The sequence below is a fragment of the Bidens hawaiensis genome, unplaced genomic scaffold, assembly GCF_021521415.1.
Source record: "Bidens hawaiensis isolate Kalapana, Puna unplaced genomic scaffold, B.hawaiensis_p1.1 tig00038602_1, whole genome shotgun sequence".
Lineage (NCBI taxonomy): Eukaryota > Viridiplantae > Streptophyta > Magnoliopsida > Asterales > Asteraceae > Bidens > Bidens hawaiensis.
The window spans coordinates 126,270-147,711 of record NW_027505567.1 but is presented as its reverse complement, the minus strand read 5'-3'; the positions used below and the strand labels follow the sequence as shown (position 1 = coordinate 147,711).

The 21,442-nt window shown below is 34.8% G+C and overlaps 2 protein-coding genes across 2 annotated transcripts; one reads left to right on the top strand and one right to left on the bottom strand.

Annotated features, from left to right (window-relative positions):
* Positions 1-1,499: 1,499 nt before the first annotated feature.
* LOC143613995 (uncharacterized) lies at positions 1,500-5,223 on the bottom strand. Its single transcript, XM_077087559.1, has 7 exons — positions 5,160-5,223; positions 5,023-5,078; positions 4,230-4,363; positions 2,963-3,108; positions 2,812-2,883; positions 2,624-2,716; positions 1,500-1,834 (listed from the first exon to the last, which is right to left on the bottom strand). The coding sequence occupies exons 1-7, from the start codon at positions 5,221-5,223 to the stop codon at positions 1,650-1,652; spliced, it is 750 nt and encodes a 249-aa protein (XP_076943674.1). The 3' UTR covers positions 1,500-1,649.
* A 4,445-nt stretch (positions 5,224-9,668) lies between these two features.
* On the top strand, positions 9,669-12,233 carry LOC143613987 (pyridoxal 5'-phosphate synthase subunit PDX1.3-like). Its single transcript, XM_077087554.1, has 2 exons — positions 9,669-10,194; positions 11,701-12,233. The coding sequence occupies exons 1-2, from the start codon at positions 9,684-9,686 to the stop codon at positions 12,114-12,116; spliced, it is 927 nt and encodes a 308-aa protein (XP_076943669.1). The 5' UTR covers positions 9,669-9,683; the 3' UTR covers positions 12,117-12,233.
* Positions 12,234-21,442: the final 9,209 nt, after the last annotated feature.

Below are 21,442 nucleotides of genomic sequence, written 5' to 3'. Positions count from 1 at the left end.
TTTAAAACCGAATTCGAATCTTAATAATCGAATTCGAATCGAATCGGATTTCGAATGTTTCGAATGCGAATCGAAATCTGAACACCCCCAACCATTAGGGATTCAGGGATCAACATTTCACCCGAACTAACAAAATCCAATTTCTTGGAAATCAGACAAGCAATCAACGAGAAGAAAGAATGAAAGGAATCCAACTCCAGCTTTTCTTTAATGAAGGACCAGTCCGTAATGCCACCAATGTTGTTCGGTTCAAGGCAACAGGTGTGCGTACTTTTCTCCCTATAATCATGGACATAAATCAATTAGCTAGAATTATAAACCTAGTATACTTCTCTTAACAAAAACTTTGTAGCAACAAAAGTTTTCGATAATAGGATTCCGACTCGTGCATGACAACCAAATGCAAAAAGAGTACTGACTCAAGGATGTTGAATGATATACAAACTTTTAACTATTATAAGAAGGCAACATAGAGAGAGTGTATAGTAAATGAGTAGTAAATTGTTATTGAATGTCTTGTGTCTAACTTGTTACAATTGGCCTACCGATCAATAGTCCGACGTGTCTTGTTACAGTTGAGATCCTCCTCAACTGCGATGGCATTAAAAGCTAAACTTTGGAGTTTGGCTTTTAGACCGACTAGCCGTGTTTACGTCATGCCTTCGTTATCTTTTGGATCGGGGAAGTGTTTTCATTGTAAGGTCATGCCTTTTTTCTTGTTAAGACGTGTCCTTGTGACTTGTGAGTACACCCTTTGAATATATGCCACACCCCACATGGTGTTTTTAGAACTTTCGATGGACCAGACTTCGGGTGGTCCAGACGTTTATTGGTAGCTAGATGATGCTTTACTTGATCGAACGGCTCGTTAACGTAGAACCTGGAGAATCTTGTAGTCTACTAGCAGGTTATCCATCAACATCAAAATGCAACTTTACTATAATATATCATCATTCGATGCATCTACTTTCAACCAATTACTAACACACAAATACACTACAACTTTTATGTCTTCATCAAAACAGTAAAAATAGATACCGATCTATGTGCCGTGACTAAACCAACTTCACATTTTTGGTTAAATACTTTTGTGTGGATATGAATTGATCATATTATAAATTATCGAACACAATGATTAATTGGATAAACATTTGGATGAGTTTTCTATAGAGGTCTAGTAGCAAAAACATTTATAACTTGATTACATATAATATTTTATTTTATGACATAAAATGCATTTTAACTAAATAAAAAGTAAACGTATCGGTTAAGCAGATGAACACGTGAATCCGTCAAATTTACACGAACACGTCCTGTTAAAGATAAACGCATTCAAGAATCTGACCAAAACTAACCCATACAATTAAAACACGTAAATTTTGTGTCAAGTTCGTGTCATGTTCTAATGTCCAGTCAAAAGTAAAATTCAAAACCCCTAGTTGAAACTGCTGGTCTTTTATACGAAATTGTCCTTTATAAAAACCAATACATGCCGAGTAAAATTCTACATAATTGTTTCCAGTCAACCCAACTAGCGCCAAAGTAAAAGTGCAGTTTGATTCGGTTTAGATTTTTCGACAGTTTGATCTGGTTTAAATGCTTAGAATTGGTTTACTGTTTGAAGTAAAAAACTGGCCTTAATGGCATACCTAAACTCCAAAATTATCACTAATTGCAGGTTTGGCAGGTGTGATACAGTACACCCGAGAACCCAGATGTTGTACTTGAAGACCTGCGGTTTCACACCCCGTGAAGAACAATGACTCGTCTTCTTTCCCAATTCTGCGTCTCCAACTCGTCAAGAAAGCGGGCCGGGCCAATTCCGAAAGACCATCTAAAAATACAAAAATATATATAGATTAATAATATGCTTACCCTTCACCAAAATGGGGTCAATTTTGGTTGTGTTTTTATCTAAAACAGTTTAGACAAATAAAACAGTTAAATAGAGAAACCTTTCAACGTGTTAAAACACGTTGAAAGTCAACCAAATTCTGTTTTTATATCATTTTATTCAAAGGTTATAACTTATAATTATCATTGTAATAAGACTGTTTCTATAACCATAATCAACACGTTGATAATTCATAAAATAGTAAAAAATAAACAAAAGTGTGTTTGCAGGCCAACTGATAAAAGAGGCAACCCATACTAAAGATAATTAGACAAAAGACATTTAGAGCCAATGAAGACTGTTTATCGGTTCAGTTTTCGAGCCCAACTAGGGTTGTTAACCAAATAACCGAATTGAAGCCCCAAACTGGTTAATTCGGTTACAGTTACAAAGTTGGTTATTCGGTTACGGTACAACCCACAAATCGGTTGACCGTATCTCTTAACCGGTTTCAGTTAACCGAATTCAGCATTTTGAAAGGAAAAAAAACGATAACCGAACCAAAAGCTGAAATGGTTTTTCGTTGACTGTTACAACTCGAACCAAATACCTAATAAGAATTCGGTTCGGTTTTCAATTTAATTGATTTCAAACCGAATTTGGCCCGTTACCCGGCTCATTTTGCCACGAAACCCACCCGACTTGACCCGTTACCCGGTCCGCTCATTTTGCCACCTCTAATTTCACAAACCAAAAAAGAAATAATAAATTACAGCATGGACATTTTACCTTGAGCCTGAAGTGTTGTAACAGTTTCCCGTGGCTTGTATGAGTTTAAAAGGAAGCACAAAGTCTTTATTAAATTTGGATATTGTTTCACATCTGTTAAAAAAAAGTTAAAACCAATCAGTATATTGCTTATTATATTTATTATAATATCATTAAAAAATGAAAATAAGATTAAAGAGAGGACTTACATAATAAAATGTCACTAGCAATAATAAGGTCCCATTCTGGATGAGCATTTGGAAAAGTTTCACCCCATGAATCTGGTAAAAACAAGTCTACTCAACTCGTTCGATCCGTTTAAAACATTTTACACCTGTATAAGTGGACAAGATAACTAACGTTTGATATGAGGAAGTACGGGTGTTACTCCGTTAACCCGGCAATTATGAGCTATGTTATCTTCAATCTCCTGATCATCATAGTCTGAAGTTGTAATGTCTAATTCATACAACTTCTTTAAAAAGATAGCTAATGCACCGGTCCCACTGTCATAAATTTAAAGATGATATTAGAATTTAGGCATACAAGTTTTATGACAAATACACTTGATTAAACAATAGACCAAGATATTGTAACATTAAGGTTGCTAAACGGGTCATGTTTGCAGGTTGGTGAGTCAAATGCAACACAAACATGAAAAATGTGTCACACGTATAGGCCTGTAAGAAAAACGAAAGGAGCATGTTCGTGTTTGTTTGTTTGTTTAAAAGAATAAACAATCGGACACGGACAACTAAACAAATGGAGTTTTCTTGTTCGCGTTCCTTTGTTAAGAAAGTGAGTGTTTTAGCGATCGGTTATGTTCGTTTGTTAACAATGTAAACGAAGAGATTACAAATGTAAAGGAAAGAACATATTAAATATGGATGAATAAATACAAGTGAGCTAAAAATCGAATGTAACTAAATGTGAATAATGATGTAATTGGCATAAAAAGTAATTAAAACTAGCGTAAATTGTAGCGGGCTTGATAAATTTAAATGAATATAGTAACGAACGCAAACAAACAAACTTAAACACAAGTAAACTCAACGAACATAAATGAACGTAAACCAGAGAACATAAATGAATGTAAGAGAGCGAACACAAACGAACGCTCATGAACATTAATGAACGAACTACGCATATGTTCATGTTCGTTCGCTTACTCAATAAACAAACTTCCCAGCGAAGAGTTCAATGAATGTTTGGTTCTTTACAAAGCCTACACACACATGAAACCGACCGCAGCATGTGTGTTTATGGGTTGACACTTGACACTAACACTACCCATTTAACCCAAAAAATATATATATACTTTTGCACGATATACTTTACGTTCTGAATTTACATACTATTTTTATTTTTTTAAAGTAATTATGATAATATGCCATATATGTTAGCTTTTTACACAAAAACATTTTTAAAAAAATAAATAAATCGGTTAAAACGAGTAAACCTGGACCTGGAAGCCCGCCAGGTTCGACAAACATGACCCATTTAGCTAAAACTCAAACCTTCAAATTTCATGTTAGGTTTGTGTTGTGTCAGGAACTCACACCCTTATATAACATCAATAAAAGGCAAACAAGCACATAAATATTGAGGCATAACCAAGTGAACTTGCCTGCCCAACTCAAGGATGTGGCGGCCTTGTATTTTCGACCGGTTTTGAACTAACCATTCAGCGAATGCAAATGTTCCCGGCCATAGTAGATTGGCATTCATCTGGTGAAATGAAAACTCACGAATCACCAATTCCTGCCGTCAAATTAAACGAATGGGCCACCGCTATATAAACACTACTGATGTGCAATCCAGACACTACTGTATGTAGAGATGTTAACAAAAACCGGTTTTCAAACCGACCAGATACGACAGGTTCGAATATGTTTCCTCCTAAACTGGTTTGGGCGAAAAGTGGTGAAACGGGTGGGTCATTTTAAGTAGTATTGTACAGGAGGTATGATAGGGGGGTTGATGCGGCTGAAATGATAAAAGCCATATAGAAAGAAAATGAAAATATTTATTTAGGCCCGTTCGTTTCACGGACTTTTTTTAAAGGATTTGGGGAATGGAATTGGAATGGAATGTTTGAGAATCCCTTTCATGTGTTTGGTTGGTTAATATGTATTGGAATTGGAATCTTCTTCATTCTCGGGTTTTTTTTTTTCTGAAGAATGAGAGGACAACGAAGGAAACATTTTAGTTTTTTTATATTTTTCGTTTTTTATTTATATTTGAGTTATGATTTTTTTATTAATTTTTTTGAAGGGTTTATTATTTTCCATAACAATCCTTTAAAATATGTGGGAACATATCAATTCATGAGATTTAAAATCTCATTCGTTATAATTCCTTCCAAATCCTTGAAACGAACACTACCTGTAGGGTTTATGAATAGAATACAAAAAACTGACCATTTGAGGAAACTGATGAGTTCTCGTCTGAGAGTTGTCTGCTGTTGTTTCTTCGTCTGCAAGCAGTAACAAGAGTATCATGATAAACTAAACCCATTGAAGTTGTACTTGTGTAATTTGAGTGAAGATTAGATTACCTGTAGGTGTTGTGTCGTCATCATCATGAAATAAGGAAGACGGGGAAAACAGAGCAATGTCCATCACTATTTGCCCTCAAAGCCCTAGGTCAAGATGATAGAAGCTTTTTGGTGTTAGGGTGTGCTTATTTTGACTTGCAATTTTTGTCTATGAAGTTAAAAAAAATTATAATTTGTTTGGGAAGACGTTTTGTTTTAACTGAAATAGTGTTTTTCTTCTTTTAATTTAACTTGGCGGCCGGCTAAATTTGTTAGATTCGGATACCCTCGTCCGAAAGCACGACTGTGCGGTGAGATGAAAAGGATTCAACTAGTGAACGCCACTTACTTGCAGAGTCTCCCATCATCATCCTAGTGCCGCTGAAACTAAATGTTGTGAGCAAGAAAGGAATTAAGCATGGATCACATAAAACACCAAGTCTATTTCTTATCACTTCACCAACAGCTCATTGTCTTGAGATACTTTATATGGATTCAAGTCATTAAATGGATTGCTAAACAAAACTACAAAAGACAAATTGGAAATAAATAATCCCACCTTTTTATGTATTGGACGATAATAATCCCACCTTTAAAATCACTACTGACGGTCCAACCTTTCAACTATTTTTATCTCAATGATCCTTCGTTAAAAAACACTTAACGTCGTTAAGTTTTTTTCGAATTTCAAACAGATGTTTTAGGGCTTTTGGATCGGAAGAAGAATACGAGTCGACTGATGTAAAACTTATCTCGAAACGGTGATCCACACGACGAAACAGTGTTTCAATTCGGGTGTTTGAATTTCTAATTAACGAAAATCAAGCATTTGAACCATCGTTTCGAGATAAGTTTTACATCAATTAACTCGTATCTTTCTTCCGAACAAAAGCCCTAAAACATCAGTTTGAAACTCGAACAAAAACCTAACGACGCTAAGTGATTTTTAATGGAGGATCATTGAGACAAAAATAGTTGAAAGGTTACACTGTTGGTAGTGATTTTTAAAGGTGTGATTATTATCGGCTAATACACAAAATGTGGGATTATTTATCTACAATTTGCCTAAACGAAATATTCAATATTATTTTTATTTTAACACGTAAAATAATTATAAGTTTTTTTTAACTGTTTATTTATTTTTAATAAGCAAGTAACTATAAGCAATTTTCTCCCTATATATTATTTTAAACTAATTAGGAAGTATTTACGGTGGTTAATTTTTAAACGTTGTATGCAAGTAACGACATTTAAAGATACAGTTATCGAGGTTGGATAAAGGGTTATACTGAGAGTAACGACAAATCAATAATTGTTTAATAGTTAAACGCTCTGACACAAAACATATCAAGTGGTGGCGGTCATTAAGAATGGTCAAGTACAATCGGCAATAATCGATAACACGTTGTTGGTGCTTTTTTTCTGCATAGCTCTTATACTAACGCGGTCCTGATTATATCTCCCTCTGCGCGACGTCTTGGACATACCTGTTTAGGCGTGCACGTGCGGGTGAGTTCTTCCTTGGCGCTTTCCCTTTATGATACCTTGGCCGTTTTCAGGTTCAGACCCAAATCCGGGACCATATCCCTTTAGATGTGTCAAACTTGTGTTAACGAAGATGAGCCCAACTATCTTTAAGTAGACCTCGCATACAGTTCTCTTCATGTTTATTATGTACTAAGGGTCTCTTTAAGAACAACCTCTCTATGATTGAGAAGAAGTCCAACGCAAACCCCACCATTATTGATGAATACGCAAACCCCACCATTATTGATGAATACTGAAACTAAAGGTGCGACAAACTTAACTAGATGTTTAAATTATAGGAGTAAAGATTGGACATCTGACTTGCATTACGTAGGATACAACTAGATATATTTTGAATAATAATCAACAAATACAACATAATAATTGAATCCATCCATTGAACTTTTAATTGGTCCACACACATTAGAGGACACAAGCCGTAACGGTTTGTTGTGTGATAAACGAATTTCGTCCAAAAGATAAAATGACTTTTGTTGATAGAACATTAATCACAATGAAAATTAACATTTTACATAGAATTATAATTAACGAGATGGGTGTTTCTCGAACTTTGAGGACCACAGTGGGATGGTTGTAGTCATCACCCAATTGTCCAATGATGTGGACAAATAAAGTCTTCATCTCTAAAAGGGCTTTGGGAGAGAGCTAGGTCGTCGGCAATTGATTTCATGTTTTGAAGAAACTCGGTTACAAACCGAGTTCCTCGAGGGTTCTGAGATGTAAGAGAGATGAAGCGGGACGGAGAAGCGCTTGCATAACTTGTATTCAAGAGTTTTCAGGCTTGGCAAGCGGTTTTGGCTGACAAAACGCGTGTATGGATAGTGTCGGAGCTGTTAGGATTTGTGAAGGCTTTGAGCTAGATTTGGGCTTGGGCTCAGATTGGTGACAGGGCGTTTTTGTTTGTTGTTAATTAAGTCTTTAACCCTAGTTTTATATCTATATATACCTTCGCTATGTAATTGTAATCTGTGCACCTAATCAATAAAATAACTTAGTTGCAGTCCGTGGATGTAGATCCTCCGCTGGGACCCAACCACGTAAAATTCTTGTGTCGTGTTTATCGTATATCGTTATTATTTTCTGTTTACTGCGTGTATAATCGTTTGCTTGTTCGTGTGTTGTTCCGCTGCGCCACTTTGTTCCTAACAGGAGCATCTACCAAGTATGGCAGAGAAATTATTTGATCTCACCCGTCTCAAATGTTTCGGGTTTTTCCGTCGGGTTTTATTGCCATCCTTAGATAGATGTACGGTTGGTCCATGTTCCATCTTCCTCAAACCCTACTAATTGCCTTGTCATTTACGTGATTTTTGCTAGATATAATTGATTGATTGATATGATTATACTATGCGAGATATCAAGCTAAACTCTTTATTTGTTAAGTCTTAGAGTTGTCAAGAAGATCTTTTGATTCACGTTTGTGTCATGCCGAAATTAGTAGTAGTTAATTAATTTTTGGAAAAGAATTTCGGTATATACAAAGAATTAAACAAGCCCATTCAATACACATGGTTAGCAAAAATAAGGTTTTATTTTATATTAATATTAATATTGGTCGGAACTCGGAAACAGGATAATGAAAGTTTTTGCAGCCTTGTCTGGTGGACTGGATGTCTGACGGCCCACGTAGCATATTCCCATTTCACTCGTTCTTCACCCTTTTTCATTCCTTATTTACAAACTTCGTCCTTCTTGTTTCACAATAAGCCAAACACCCCATCTCCCTATCACAATTTTCCTTTTACATTGAAAAAAAAAACTTGTATTACATATATTTCTTGGGCGAGATGTTAATAAGTTTGTTTGTTAGATGAAACTACGTACCCTAGGAATTTATTATTTAAGGCTAACTAATGCGGAATTTATTATATAAGTTTGTCTATGCTCGAGGTCTGATTTTTAACTTGAAGGAGTTTGAGTTCGACTATTTCGAATTTTTATGTTTAGAGAATAGATTTTGCTTCTGAGTAAGTTTTCAAGTTTAAACTCGACTCGTTTATTATTTGCTGGTTATTTAATTATTTTATTTATATAAAAGTATAATAATTTATACACGCATAGCATAAAGTATATCATTTAGTCATTGATATCACAGTGCGTTAGCAAAAATAACAAGCACATTTAGTTTCATGATTCCATTAACTATTATACATAAACGTAAGCACGTTTATTGATGAACTCTACTTTAGAATCAAACTTGGTCTAAAACTCTCGTATGCATTTGTCTTGATCTAAACTATTTCAGGTTGATATTAAGTAGCTAACAAAACAACTTATTTATTTACCCCCAGTTGGGCATACCAATTAAAAGTGTAAACAAGCGAAGCTAAGCCCATGCTGTTAGACCTGCAAATGAACCAAATGAGCACGAACACGAACATGCTCATATTCGTTCATTTAACTTTAAATGAACACAAACACGTAATCTGATAGTTATTTGTGTTCATGTTCGTTCGTTTAAAATCTAAACGAGCAGTTCATGAACATAAATGAACAAAGATAAACGAACATATACGAATGAAGATAAACAAACATAAATGCACACAAACGATCAAATATAAAACTATCATGTAGATGACTCATTCATATAATGTTTAATTATATACAAGCGAACAAATAAAAACCATCAAGTAGATGACTCATCCAGATAATGCTTAATTATATGTAAACGAAATAAACGAACATGAATAAACAAACATAAATGAACAAACGAAACATATGTTAATGTCCATTTGTTTATTAAATAAATGAACATAAACAAACTTTCCACTGAACGATTAGTTTGTTTTGTTTAAGAGAGTTTGAGTTTGGGTCAAAATACATTATTATGGGTTAATTACGTGAATATACAAAAAGTAAAGGTCCTAAACCGCCCTAACCCATTATTTAAAACCAGTAGTGAAGGCAGCCATAACCGCCTCATTCACCATTCTTCTTATCACACACACACACACACACTTAGGGTTAGGGTTTACCAAACCAAACCAAACCAAACCGATGGACGGAACAGGCGTAGTGGCGGTGTACGGCAACGGCGCCATAACCGAGAGCAAGAAGTCCACCTACTCCGTCAAGGTCGGCCTAGCTCAGATGCTCCGCGGCGGCGTAATCATGGACGTCGTCAACGCCGAGCAAGCGCGTATCGCGGAAGAGGCCGGCGCGTGCGCCGTGATGGCGCTGGAGCGTGTGCCGGCGGACATCCGTGCGCAAGGCGGCGTGGCGCGGATGAGCGATCCGCAGCTGATTAAGGAGATAAAGCAAGCGGTTACGATACCGGTGATGGCGAAGGCGAGGATTGGGCATTTTGTGGAGGCGCAGATATTGGAGGCGATTGGAGTGGATTATGTGGATGAGAGTGAGGTCTTGACCTTGGCGGATGATGCCAATCATATTAATAAGCATAATTTTAGGATTCCGTTTGTCTGCGGCTGTCGCAATTTGGGCGAGGCGCTGAGGAGGATTCGGGAAGGTGCGGGGATGATTCGGACGAAAGGCGAGGCAGGGACTGGTATGGTTTTAATTGTTGATGATATGTTGAAAGCTACCTTTAGTTTTGTGTTGTTTAGGTTAAAATTGATATAGAGGTATTAGAAATCGATGCAAAACGAGTTAGAATTAAGTCATTTAACTAATATTTGTTATGATTTGTTGATGGTATTTTGAAATCTACCTCTAATTTCGTGTTGTTTAGGTTAAGGTTGATTTAGAACTTGTAGCAGTTGATGCAAAATCGACGCGAAAGGAGTCAGAATTAATTAGTTGATTGTAGATTCTCAAACATGAAATATTTGTCAAGAACAAAATTTGCTTGTTTTGTGTATATTTGTCTTATATGAAGGATTACTTAAAGCTAACAATCTTTACTTGTTTTGTGTTTATTTGTCTTATTTGTTGATGATATGTTGGAATCTGCTTTTAATTTTGTATTGTTTAGGTTTGATTTGTTGATGATATGCTGAAATCTGGCTTTAATTTCATGTTGCTTATGTTAAAATTGATGTAGAATTATTAGAAATTGATGAGAAACGAGTTGGAATTAACTAATCTGTATTATGAACTATTTTTCATGAACAAGATTTGCTTGTTTTGTGTATATTTGTCTTATATGAAGGAATACTTAAGGCCAAACAATTCTTGCTTGTTTTGTGTATATCTGTCTTATATGAAGGAATACTTAAAGCCAACCAATTTTTACTTGTTTTGTGTTTATTTGTCTTATTTGCATTTGAGATATGATTTTCATGAGGTTTGAGAGTGTTTCATCCACTTAATTTTTAAACTATTTGAGCCCTAAATAATGCTAAAAATAGCCAATTTTTTTGTCCAAACTGTCATAGGCATGCATAATTTTGTGAGGAAAATGGTACAAGATATACCATGAATAGAAGAGGAATTGAAGTTAAAAAGCTAAAATTTTCAATTTTATAGCCACGTCTTTCGTATGCTTTGAGTTTTAACAGTGTTATACTTGGTCGTTTGTTCGTGTCTGGTTTTGTTTCTGCTAAAAGTTTACATGTATTCGTGTATATATGTTCTTTTTGCATTTGAGATATGATTTTATTGAGATTTGAGTATTCATGCACTTAATTTTTGAACTATCTGAAACTTTGAAAATGCTAAAAATAGCCACATTTGGTGTCCAAAGTGTCATGATCATATATATATATTCTATGAGGAAAATGGTAGAAGATGTACCATGATTTTCAGTTTCAAAACTTTACCTTCTATTTGTTTTAGCAGAGCATTACAGTTTTTGTAATGTTTGGTTTTATTTATGTTAAAAGTTTTCCATGTATTTGGAGAGTCTTAGCACACAATGACAAGTAACAAGTTACATTTGTTGAGAACTTGAAATGCTAAAACCAGTCTCAAGTTTATTTATACAGATAAATCAAGAATTTACTGTATCTGTATTTAATATTTATACATGGAAAAAGCATATTATTAACATCTATCATCTATGTTATGAATTATAATATTCATGTGAAGAATTCTTATTTATTCAACATTGTAGGTAACATAATCGAGGCCGTTCGACACGTTAGATCCGTGAACGGCGACATCCGGGTCCTTGCAAACATGGATGATGACGAGGTGTTTACATTCGCCAAGAAAATAGCCGCCCCATATGACTTGGTCATGCAGACCAAACAACTTGGGCGGCTCCCGGTGGTTCAGTTTGCAGCCGGTGGTGTGGCTACACCAGCCGATGCAGCCTTGATGATGCAACTGGGGTGTGACGGTGTGTTTGTGGGCTCAGGTGTGTTCAAGAGTGGTGATCCGGCTCGTAGGGCCCGTGCTATTGTTCAAGCGGTCACACATTACACGGACCCTAAGGTGCTTGCGGAGGTGAGCTGTGGGTTGGGTGAAGCGATGGTTGGGTTGAACCTTGATAAGAACGTGGAAAGGTATGCGAACCGGTCCGAGTAAGGGTTCAGGTTCACAGAAATTGGTTCATCTGGTTTATGCAAGGTTTGAAAATGGTAGCTATGCTTTATTTGTTGTTGAAGAACGTAGGATTGTTGGAAAATAATGTTATTATTTATATAATCAGAGACATAAATTTTATGATTTGTCAGCGTGTTTATGCAAGTTACTGCATGACTCCTTTGGTCGCCCACGAGCCTATCATTTCATCCCGAGTATTAATGTGTATCATGTCATGTTGTTAACTCCAGTAGTATATGTGACGAGCAATTACTTTCTTTGGACTTTGCTTGATTATTGAGATGCTATCGGGTGAAATACAAGTGACAAGTAGCCCGAAGGTTCAAAACTTCAAATACGAGTCGATAAAGATCTATAGCCATTGCTCGTCACACCTTGTAGCTTGCACTAAGGCGACTTGTAACATGCACGATGACCGTTATTAAATCCTTAGCACACTATTATTTCTTATTTTGAAATCCAGTAAAAGTAGACCTCTTTGTCTTTGTGCATTTATAACGCTTAGGGCTGTAAACGAACCGAACGAACACGAACAAGGCCTTGTTCATGTTCGTTTGTTAAGAAAATAATGTGTTCACGAACGATTCACGAACACTTACCGAACGGGATTTTATGTTCGTGTTCGTTCATTAAGGAAATTAATGTGTTCATGAATGATTCACGAATACAAATAAAATCGGAAAAACCTAGAGATTAAGACTGATGTATTCATCAATATGAATAATGAAAGCCTGTAAACGAATCGAATGAACACGAAAAATGGCATGTTCGTGTTCTTTCATTGAACTTTAAAAGAACACAGACACTTAATTGAACAAATATTTATGTTCATGTTCGTTTATTTAAAAAGGGACATTTGTGTTCGTTTGTTTAAAATCTAAACGACCATAACTGAACAAAGATAAACGAGCATAACTGAACAAAGATAAACGAACATACATGAACAAAGGTAAATGAACAAACAAAAATATACGAACTTAAATGAAAACACCTAAATGAACACAAATTAACAAATATAAAACCTTTAAGCAGATGACCTATCTAGATATTTAAGCATTTTCTATTAATACATAAACGAATATAAATGAACAAACATAAATAAACGAACACTCATGAACATAAATGAACGAACGGAACATGTGTTCATGTTTGTTCGTTTAATTAAATGAACACAAGTTTTTTGTTCAAGTTCGTTCGTTTATTAAATAAACGAACATAAACGAACTTCCCACCAAACGGTTTACGAATGTTCACCGAACGTTCGGTTCGTTTACAAGCCTAATAACGCTTACCGTTGGGAGCCTAGATGTTTGGTGATCAACAATTGGTATTGATTTGGCCAAATTATCAAAGTTGTGTTCAATTTATCAAAGTTACACAATAAATTTGTGTGATTAAAATATTAATTTATATAAATAGGGATTTAAATACCAAGTCATAAAACATTTGTTTGATTAAAATATAATTACTATGTTAGAATCCGTATGATACATGGGTTGCTAAAAAAACAAACAAATATTTCAAATTCAAATTTTATAATTTAGATAAGATACATAATGAGATCATAATATAAACAATTATACAACCATAGAAAAATATACAAATTACAGTTCTCTAAACATTTTTTTAATACATTGTTTTGTCATTTTATTTGTGACTTATCATCTTTATCATAAAAAGTTATAAGTCATTCTCTACATTTAACTTTGAATAAAGCCACATAATTGTCAATGCGTGAAAACCAGTTCTTTTAAAAACAAACATGCTTTTGATAGATATTGTTCTTAACTTTTGTTTGCATTACTTGTGACTTATCATCTTTATCTAATATAAAACGTTTAAGTCATTCTCTACCTTTTAACTTTGAATAAAGCCACATAAAATTGCCCATGCGTGAAAACCGGTTCTTTTAAAAACAAACATGCTTTTGATAGAGATTGTCATCGAATTTTGTTTGCATTGCTAATACCTATATTAAAAAAAACATAATAATTTTAACTAAATAAATGCAATTGTTTTTTGATCTAAACTTATCCAAGTCAAATTTGACAAAATTTATACCATTTTGCATATTTTCAGTATTCTCAGGAATATATTTTTTTTAACGTAAACATGCCATTTGCTTTCCAAGATCCATCAAAGTTCAAAATTGATCCATAAAACTTCGGCAAACTTTCCAAGCGTTTTTTTGACATTTAGAAACCTCTGGCCATTGAGCATTCACGTTTTTGTTGTTCATGACATCAGTATGAAGCAATAATTAGTGTCGACGCATTCCAAGTCGAAAGCAGAAAGCACGATGAGTGCATGCCACGTGCAAGTTCCAATGATGACACCTGTTAAACAAAGGTATAATCAGATTAGCACGACATATACACAACTGCTCAGATTAAAGCGTTTTTATGATCTGAATGACACTTTCTGTCAATAATCATGTTAAAGTGGAATGATCACGTACTTATTTTTGCTTAAAAATGTTAGCCATTAAGTAGCCAAACGATAGAAAAGCAACAAATTAAAATTTATAAGCGTATATTAGTACGCTGCCATTTTATCTTAAGACATAAAGTTGTGATTGACTGAATGTTTTCCAAGAGATTAGCTAATCAAACTATAGATACATCTCTCGTAATTATTTTCAAACCAACATTCAACTTCAAAATCTTCAATTCACCTCATAAATTCATAGGTCATTTCAGCATTACCTTTTCCATTCCTACTTAGGGGCTGTTTGGCAATGGCTGAATCATTAAGTGCTGAACCATAAAGAGGTCTAAATGGTTAAGAGAGTCTGAACCAGTAAGATCTGAACAAGTTAAAGTCTGTTTGGTTGAACATCTGAATAGTTGTACAAAATGACTATCTTACCCTCTGAACTAATTTATGCTGAATGAAATGTATCTGTTTGTTTAGAACCCCGAACGATAAATAGAGTATAAAAAGGAAATACAAAACATCATAGAAAATCCAAATTACACATTATTACTTCAAAATCCATGAAAATCTAAATAGAAGTAAATACTTCACATACAAAATTAATTTTATTAATTTGAAAATAGTTGAGTAGCTATTTCGTCACGCAAAGTAGTCATATACTCAATGCCTTGTGAACCCCATTCTATGTCGTGAACAAACTGGCCATCACTTTCTCCACCTTGTATATCAAAAAAGATAGTGTTCTCATCGTAGTCCATAAATAACTGATCATGAATATTGCATTTCCTTATAAAATTATGGACAACGAAACAAGCAATCACTATGTCTCTTTGTATTGGAAAAGAAAAGGGAGCCATTTGCTTTAGAATTGGAATCTAGCCTTCAAAACACCATACGCGCGCTCAATAACATTTCTGAGTTGTGCGTGAGCATGATTGAATCTTTCTTCCTTAGTTAACGCACGTTGCCGTCGAAAATCGGCTAACCAATACCTTGTATTACGATAGGGTGCCATAAATCCACGAGTGTGTGTGTATGCAGCGTCGCAAAGGTAGTATTTATCTATAACGTTGGTATCAAAACTATTACAAAAAAAAATATATAGTGCATTTAATAATAAAAGTTGAAGAATGATTAATAACCTGGTGGGGGGAAAGGGAAGCCGAAATTTGGGTTAAATGCAACTTCTTTTAAAACTCGTGAATCATGTGCAATGCCCTCCCATCTGGCCCATACAAATGTGAATATCATATCAAAATCACAAATTGCTAAGACATTTTGAAAGCATTCACCTTTTCCTCTTCCCCTATAACGGGTTTGTTGATCAGCAGGCACGACCGCATGTATAAGAGTTCCATCTAATGCACCTATTGCTCCAGGAAATATTTGTTTTAGCTTTCTATGTCGCTCTGAGGTATTTGCGAATTCATTAGAAGACGTTGGAATTATAACTTCTCTTGCGAAATTCATCATTGCATTTAGGACTTCATGAAAACATCTATGAATCGTTTCCGTTGAGTGTTGAAACCTTCGTTTAACCACTCGAAAACGCTCATTATGTCCTATAACCATAAAAAACACAGACACCTTTTCTTTCAAACTTATTGACCTACTATTTTGCAACCAATTTCTTTGCTTAAAATGATTGCACAGTAGTACAAATGCATCACGTGAAAGACGCATCATCTCATAACATTGTGTAGAAGATCCATGCAACAATTCTTGTGTGTATGCATGACCGGTCAATGCCGAATTCAGGTCTCTTATCCTTTCAATTCTTCTTGAAGCTAACCCTAGCCATTGCCAACAAAGGAATATGAACACCATAATCTCATCGTCCGAATCCATAAAGCAACCTGTCATAAAAATTACCAACATTTGCATAAAATCCATAAGATAGCATCCAAATAATCCAAACATAACATCAACATCACATTACAAAATCCTACATAACATGCCATAACATCCAAAGAAAATCCTACATAATATGACATAATATCCAAAGAAAATCCTACATTACATGACATAACATCCAAAGAAAATCACACATAACATAAAATCCACAAAAACATCCAAAAAAAAGAGCCCGTCCATGACACATGAAATTAAAACAATCCATGCTTTGATCCCGCATTCTTAACCCATAGCTCACAGACGTGTGGAGGAATTTGTAGCCACACTTTCCTCAAATCAGCACTTTCACCAAAAAGCAAAAGCGCCGTTTGATATTTGGCATCAAGCTCTCCCCATCCCAATGTCTCCAACTTCTCCATGCATGCATCCATGTCATTAGAAAGATTGTGCTTTTCAATCAACATCTTTGCCACCTTGGTAATATGGTCCCCAACTTCTATTAGCTTTGAATTAAATGTTTCCTTAACTTTACGTTTTTCCCTAGACCGACCGGATGACTCCTCACTAACACCTTGAGTCGGGGGTTCCATTTGAGTGAATTCGAAATCCTCAAGATCATTTAAATTTTGGTTAGACACTTCATCAGAAGGACAAGGAAGTGTAGAAGATGGCCCCCAACTGTCAAAGCCATTTGAAGTAGAGCCCTCAAACAACTGAATACAAAGCTCGGGATAAAGAAGTGGCACACTTCTCAACGATTCTACGACTTTGTTGGTCTGTGTGAAAAATATTATAAAAAGTTAAGATTAATAGAAATGTGATAATAATTATTATTTATACAAAGGAAATACCTTTTTCTCAATTTGCCATTCTTCTTCCGACAAGTTAAAACTGTTTGTTACGGGATCATAAACGTTGCCGGTTTTGTTTTTTAACTTTAACCAAGCAACAAATTTTGATTTAAAATAATCATAATGATTCTTCATTTGTTTTTGATCCATAATTAAGTTGTGTTCTATTTTCAGTTTCTCCGCTACATTCTTCCATGATGTTGGTTTAAGGCTACTTCCTTGAACTCCATGGAGTGTTATTTCATGAAGACATGCTTCAAGAAATGTTTTGTCAATACCCTCGTAACTCCAATGGGTCCTACCCCTTTTTTGTGTCATTTCTTTTTGGGCCATTTCTAAAAATGAACAACCAACAACTTATGGGATATTACAAGCACAAAAATGAACATAATTAACGGGCCAAATGAGGAATATGAACAATACAACACTTAAAAGCTAAAAGTATATACATGTATCAAATGGATTTCTATGTAAGTTTCTAACTTTTTACTGTCATTGATAAAACATGCAGTTGTGTTGGTCATTTGTGTTATTGTGTACTGATCAAATATAGCAAGTAATAAGTTGTTGTATCCATATAAAAGTTTTGTCATTAAGTACATTAAGTCAAAAAAACCGTGAACCAAACCGTTAGTAACGGTTTTTACATTAAAGTGCATCATGGTCTACATGCTGCAAGTTTTGGTCAACGCATAATTGGTAGTCAAAGATGAATTTTTAGTTAACTTTTGATTGTTAAGATGTGGTTGACTTTTGGATTGTCAAAGTTAACCAAAAAGTCATAAGGTGGTCAACAGGTCGTCTTAAAAGGCTTGATCAAAGATGAAAGACCCAACTAATGTGATGCAATTTGGGAACACATTGTAAGGAGTCGGACTAATTGGTACCGGAAGGATGAAGCTATTCGAAGATTGTAACAAATATCTCTCGAGAAATCAAATTAGGAGTAGCAAATCAACAGTAGAACATACTATTTATGCATTTCTTAGGCCCTTTGAGGCTTTAAGCGCTAATAATAAGCAAAGTTTCCATGTAACCTTTTATCCTTTTAAGATATTTATAAAGAATCTACCCATTTGAATCTCTTCATCCTCATAAACAAGTTTTTTTTTTAGAAAAATTAACCACTTGTACGCGTTCATAAAACCATTATATCAGGAAATAACATCCGTTAATAGCTAAATATGTGCAGGTCAATGCAGGTGCATCTTTCAAGTCTTTTTTGTATGTGCATCTTTCAAGTATTTTTTGTATCAGTTCGTTTTTTTTAAAGGCCAAACTTTATAAAAAACCAAGAAAGGGAACCTCAAGCGAGTAACGAGACGTCCAAAAGTACAAATAGAACAAAAAAAAAGATAACTTACAAAAACAAATACAAAATGACATAGAAGCTGCAACGAGAAGTTCGCGATGCACAAATTGCACACTCATCAATCACATATTTCTTGCTATAACGCATATTTCAACATGATGCACAAATTGCACACTCATCAATCACAGTTTCTAACTAATAGACAATTTAAAATATAAGAGATTACACATATTGCAAAATGCACAGATTACACGCTCATCTACATACTAATCATGTAAAGTCCCTTAATATGAAAACTCAAAAGCTTTGTACACAATCAGGAAATTCAAAAGAAGTCTCAAATGGAAAGAAGAACCAACTAAATCTTAAATAGTAATCACAATAACTCCAAAACCTGAACCAGATTTCTAGCACAAAAGTGTTTCAATTTTTAACCCTAATTGACCAATTACTCTATAAATCTGAATAAAAATCAATTGGCATAACATGAACATCAATTAGCATATATTTTCAAGACATAAGCAAACGAATATATTGATGAGATTTACCATAAATTGAAGTAAACCCTAGCTTCTAAGCCTAGCCGTTCGAACCATATCAGAACCGAAGAGGCCAGGAAACAAAAATCGAAGAGTGTAGGGAGACAGAAATCGTACCTGGTTGTGATTGGAAGCAGGCAGAAATAGAGCGATTATGGTGGTGGTGTGCGTTGGTCGATCACCCAGAAGGAATGAACGAATGTGTGGGCAATTAGGTCATCTTCTCATTCAGTTCTCATTCAGCGGTGTTTTAAAACTGAATGGGTAAGAGGCCCATTCAGCATTCAGATGTGATCTTGGAATGAAACAGACAGTCTGAGGGCTGAGCGAATCAGACTTTCAAACCCATTCAGATATCAAACAAACACACCCTTAGTATTTTGTTCCTGGTTATTCAAACTAATTATACAATTCTTTAATCCGTGCATGCTTTATATTTAGTTTTATTAACTTAGTAAAAAACATTCATAAAACTTTGATATTAAAGGAATAACATTTACATTCAAATGGAATTTATTTAACTGGATTAGACTGTGATTGAACGGAAATAGACCTAGCAACATGAGTTTCAGCTGCAAATAATATATATAAAAAACTAATTAATAGACAGTTGAACAAAAACATCTAATGAACACAAATTGAGATATACCAGGAAGCACATCCATTATCCTCATATGCAAACAGTATCAAATAAAAAATTAATTAAAATAAAAGTAAGCACATGGTTGTCTTTACAATTTTACAAAACATTACATTAAAGTTTATTAAAAAAACTGCACCCCCCCCCCCCCCCCCCAAAGTCTCAAATCAGTCTGCCGTGTAACTCTCTACACACAAAGAGTTGAATATAATTACACAATATACGATGCAACTTCTAAAAAAATAATTTTTGCAATAAAACTTATTTTGATTGGTCTTCTCAGAATCTCAGTCCCTGAACCATTTGTACTTATTGAAAGATTCAAAATTTGGGTAACCAACAACTTTAGTTCCATAACATTGGCAGTACGAGGCTTGTAGTTTAAAAGTGACCAATATTAGGTTCAATTAATCTTTTAGTCAGCACGTGAGTAAATGAAGTATAATATGGGTTTATGTATAATCATCTGCATATAATGATGAAAACAGAACCTATAGAATTAGTAAAATTAACAAACTGAAGAATGGTATTTGTCAGAAATTCAACTTCGCCCTTTTATTAATAAAAAAATAAACCACAATAACAACCAATCTTCAACAGATAATAACTTTGATATGAAATATACATCATCGTTTAAACCAACTACAAATAATCAAATCATCTTGTAATGATTTGATACAATAAAGTCTCAAGAAACAAATTGAATGAAATGATCAAAACCTAATTCAGAGATTGAGATCTAAAATAAGAAGAAACGAACGTATAGAAGAAATAGGTTAAAGAAAATAATCTCTTCTAACTCTTAAAAAAGTCTTCAGCCCCTTTTTATATAAAAGAAATCCAAATGTATATTGAACGGAACTTATAGCAAATGGGTCTTCACAAGTCTTGGACCTTCAACTCTTCAGCTACAAGCCCACTATTAAATCGAAGCCCAAAGTTTATAAATCCAGTTCAAGCTCCAAGTATTCACATGTAATATATAAGCAGAAATATATATGAGAGGATGATCGGAATTGAGTATGGTTATGTAAAAAAAGTAGGTATAATCGAATATGTAAATTGAATCGGTATTGTCTAAACCTTTAAAATTGAAGACGATGATCGATATTTCACTTAATGTATAATCGAATATGTAAATCATAATTAGGGTTGGTTTAACGATTATGAATCGAATTTGTGTGAACTTAGGGTTGTATAATCGAATATTGTTACTACCCAGGAATGCCATCAGAGTACAAATCGGATATAGGTAATAACTGTAAACTTGAAGACGATTTAAAGAAACACTAGTTCAACCTGCGGTTTAGTAACCTATCCCTCAGGTTGGTTTCTAGTCTTTCCCACGATGGGTTGTACGTAATCTGGCTAATATGAGTATAAGCTTTTGCAAAAAGAACACCGTGAGCTCGTTATGAGAAGGGAATTTGGGGGGGGGGGGGGTGTCTTCAGGTAACCACCCTCCAGCGTGAGACTTAGTATTGATGAATAGATAAGTATAAGTAATCACGATGCACTAGTGAGTGTTCTCGCTCTAAAGTTCGATCCATTTACCGTTGAGGTGTGAGTTCTATTTATAGCCGGATAGGAGGAGAGAATGTATGGGCCACATGCGGTGTCAGGAATTTCACCAATCACAGGGCATCCACGTGCGCTTGGGAGGCTGGTGGGTAAAG

Coding starts and splice junctions, on each gene's coding strand:
- LOC143613995 (XM_077087559.1), bottom strand. CDS start 5,223: ATGGACATTGCTCTGTTTTCCCCGTCTTCCTTATTTCATGATGATGAC. Junction 4,364..5,022: donor CTCATCAGTTTCCTCAAATG/GTCAGTTTTTTG, acceptor ATTTGACGGCAG/GAATTGGTGATTCGTGAGTT. Junction 3,109..4,229: donor CACATCCTTGAGTTGGGCAG/GCAAGTTCACTT, acceptor AATTTATGACAG/TGGGACCGGTGCATTAGCTA.
- LOC143613987 (XM_077087554.1), top strand. CDS start 9,684: ATGGACGGAACAGGCGTAGTGGCGGTGTACGGCAACGGCGCCATAACC. Junction 10,195..11,700: donor GAAAGGCGAGGCAGGGACTG/GTATGGTTTTAA, acceptor TCAACATTGTAG/GTAACATAATCGAGGCCGTT.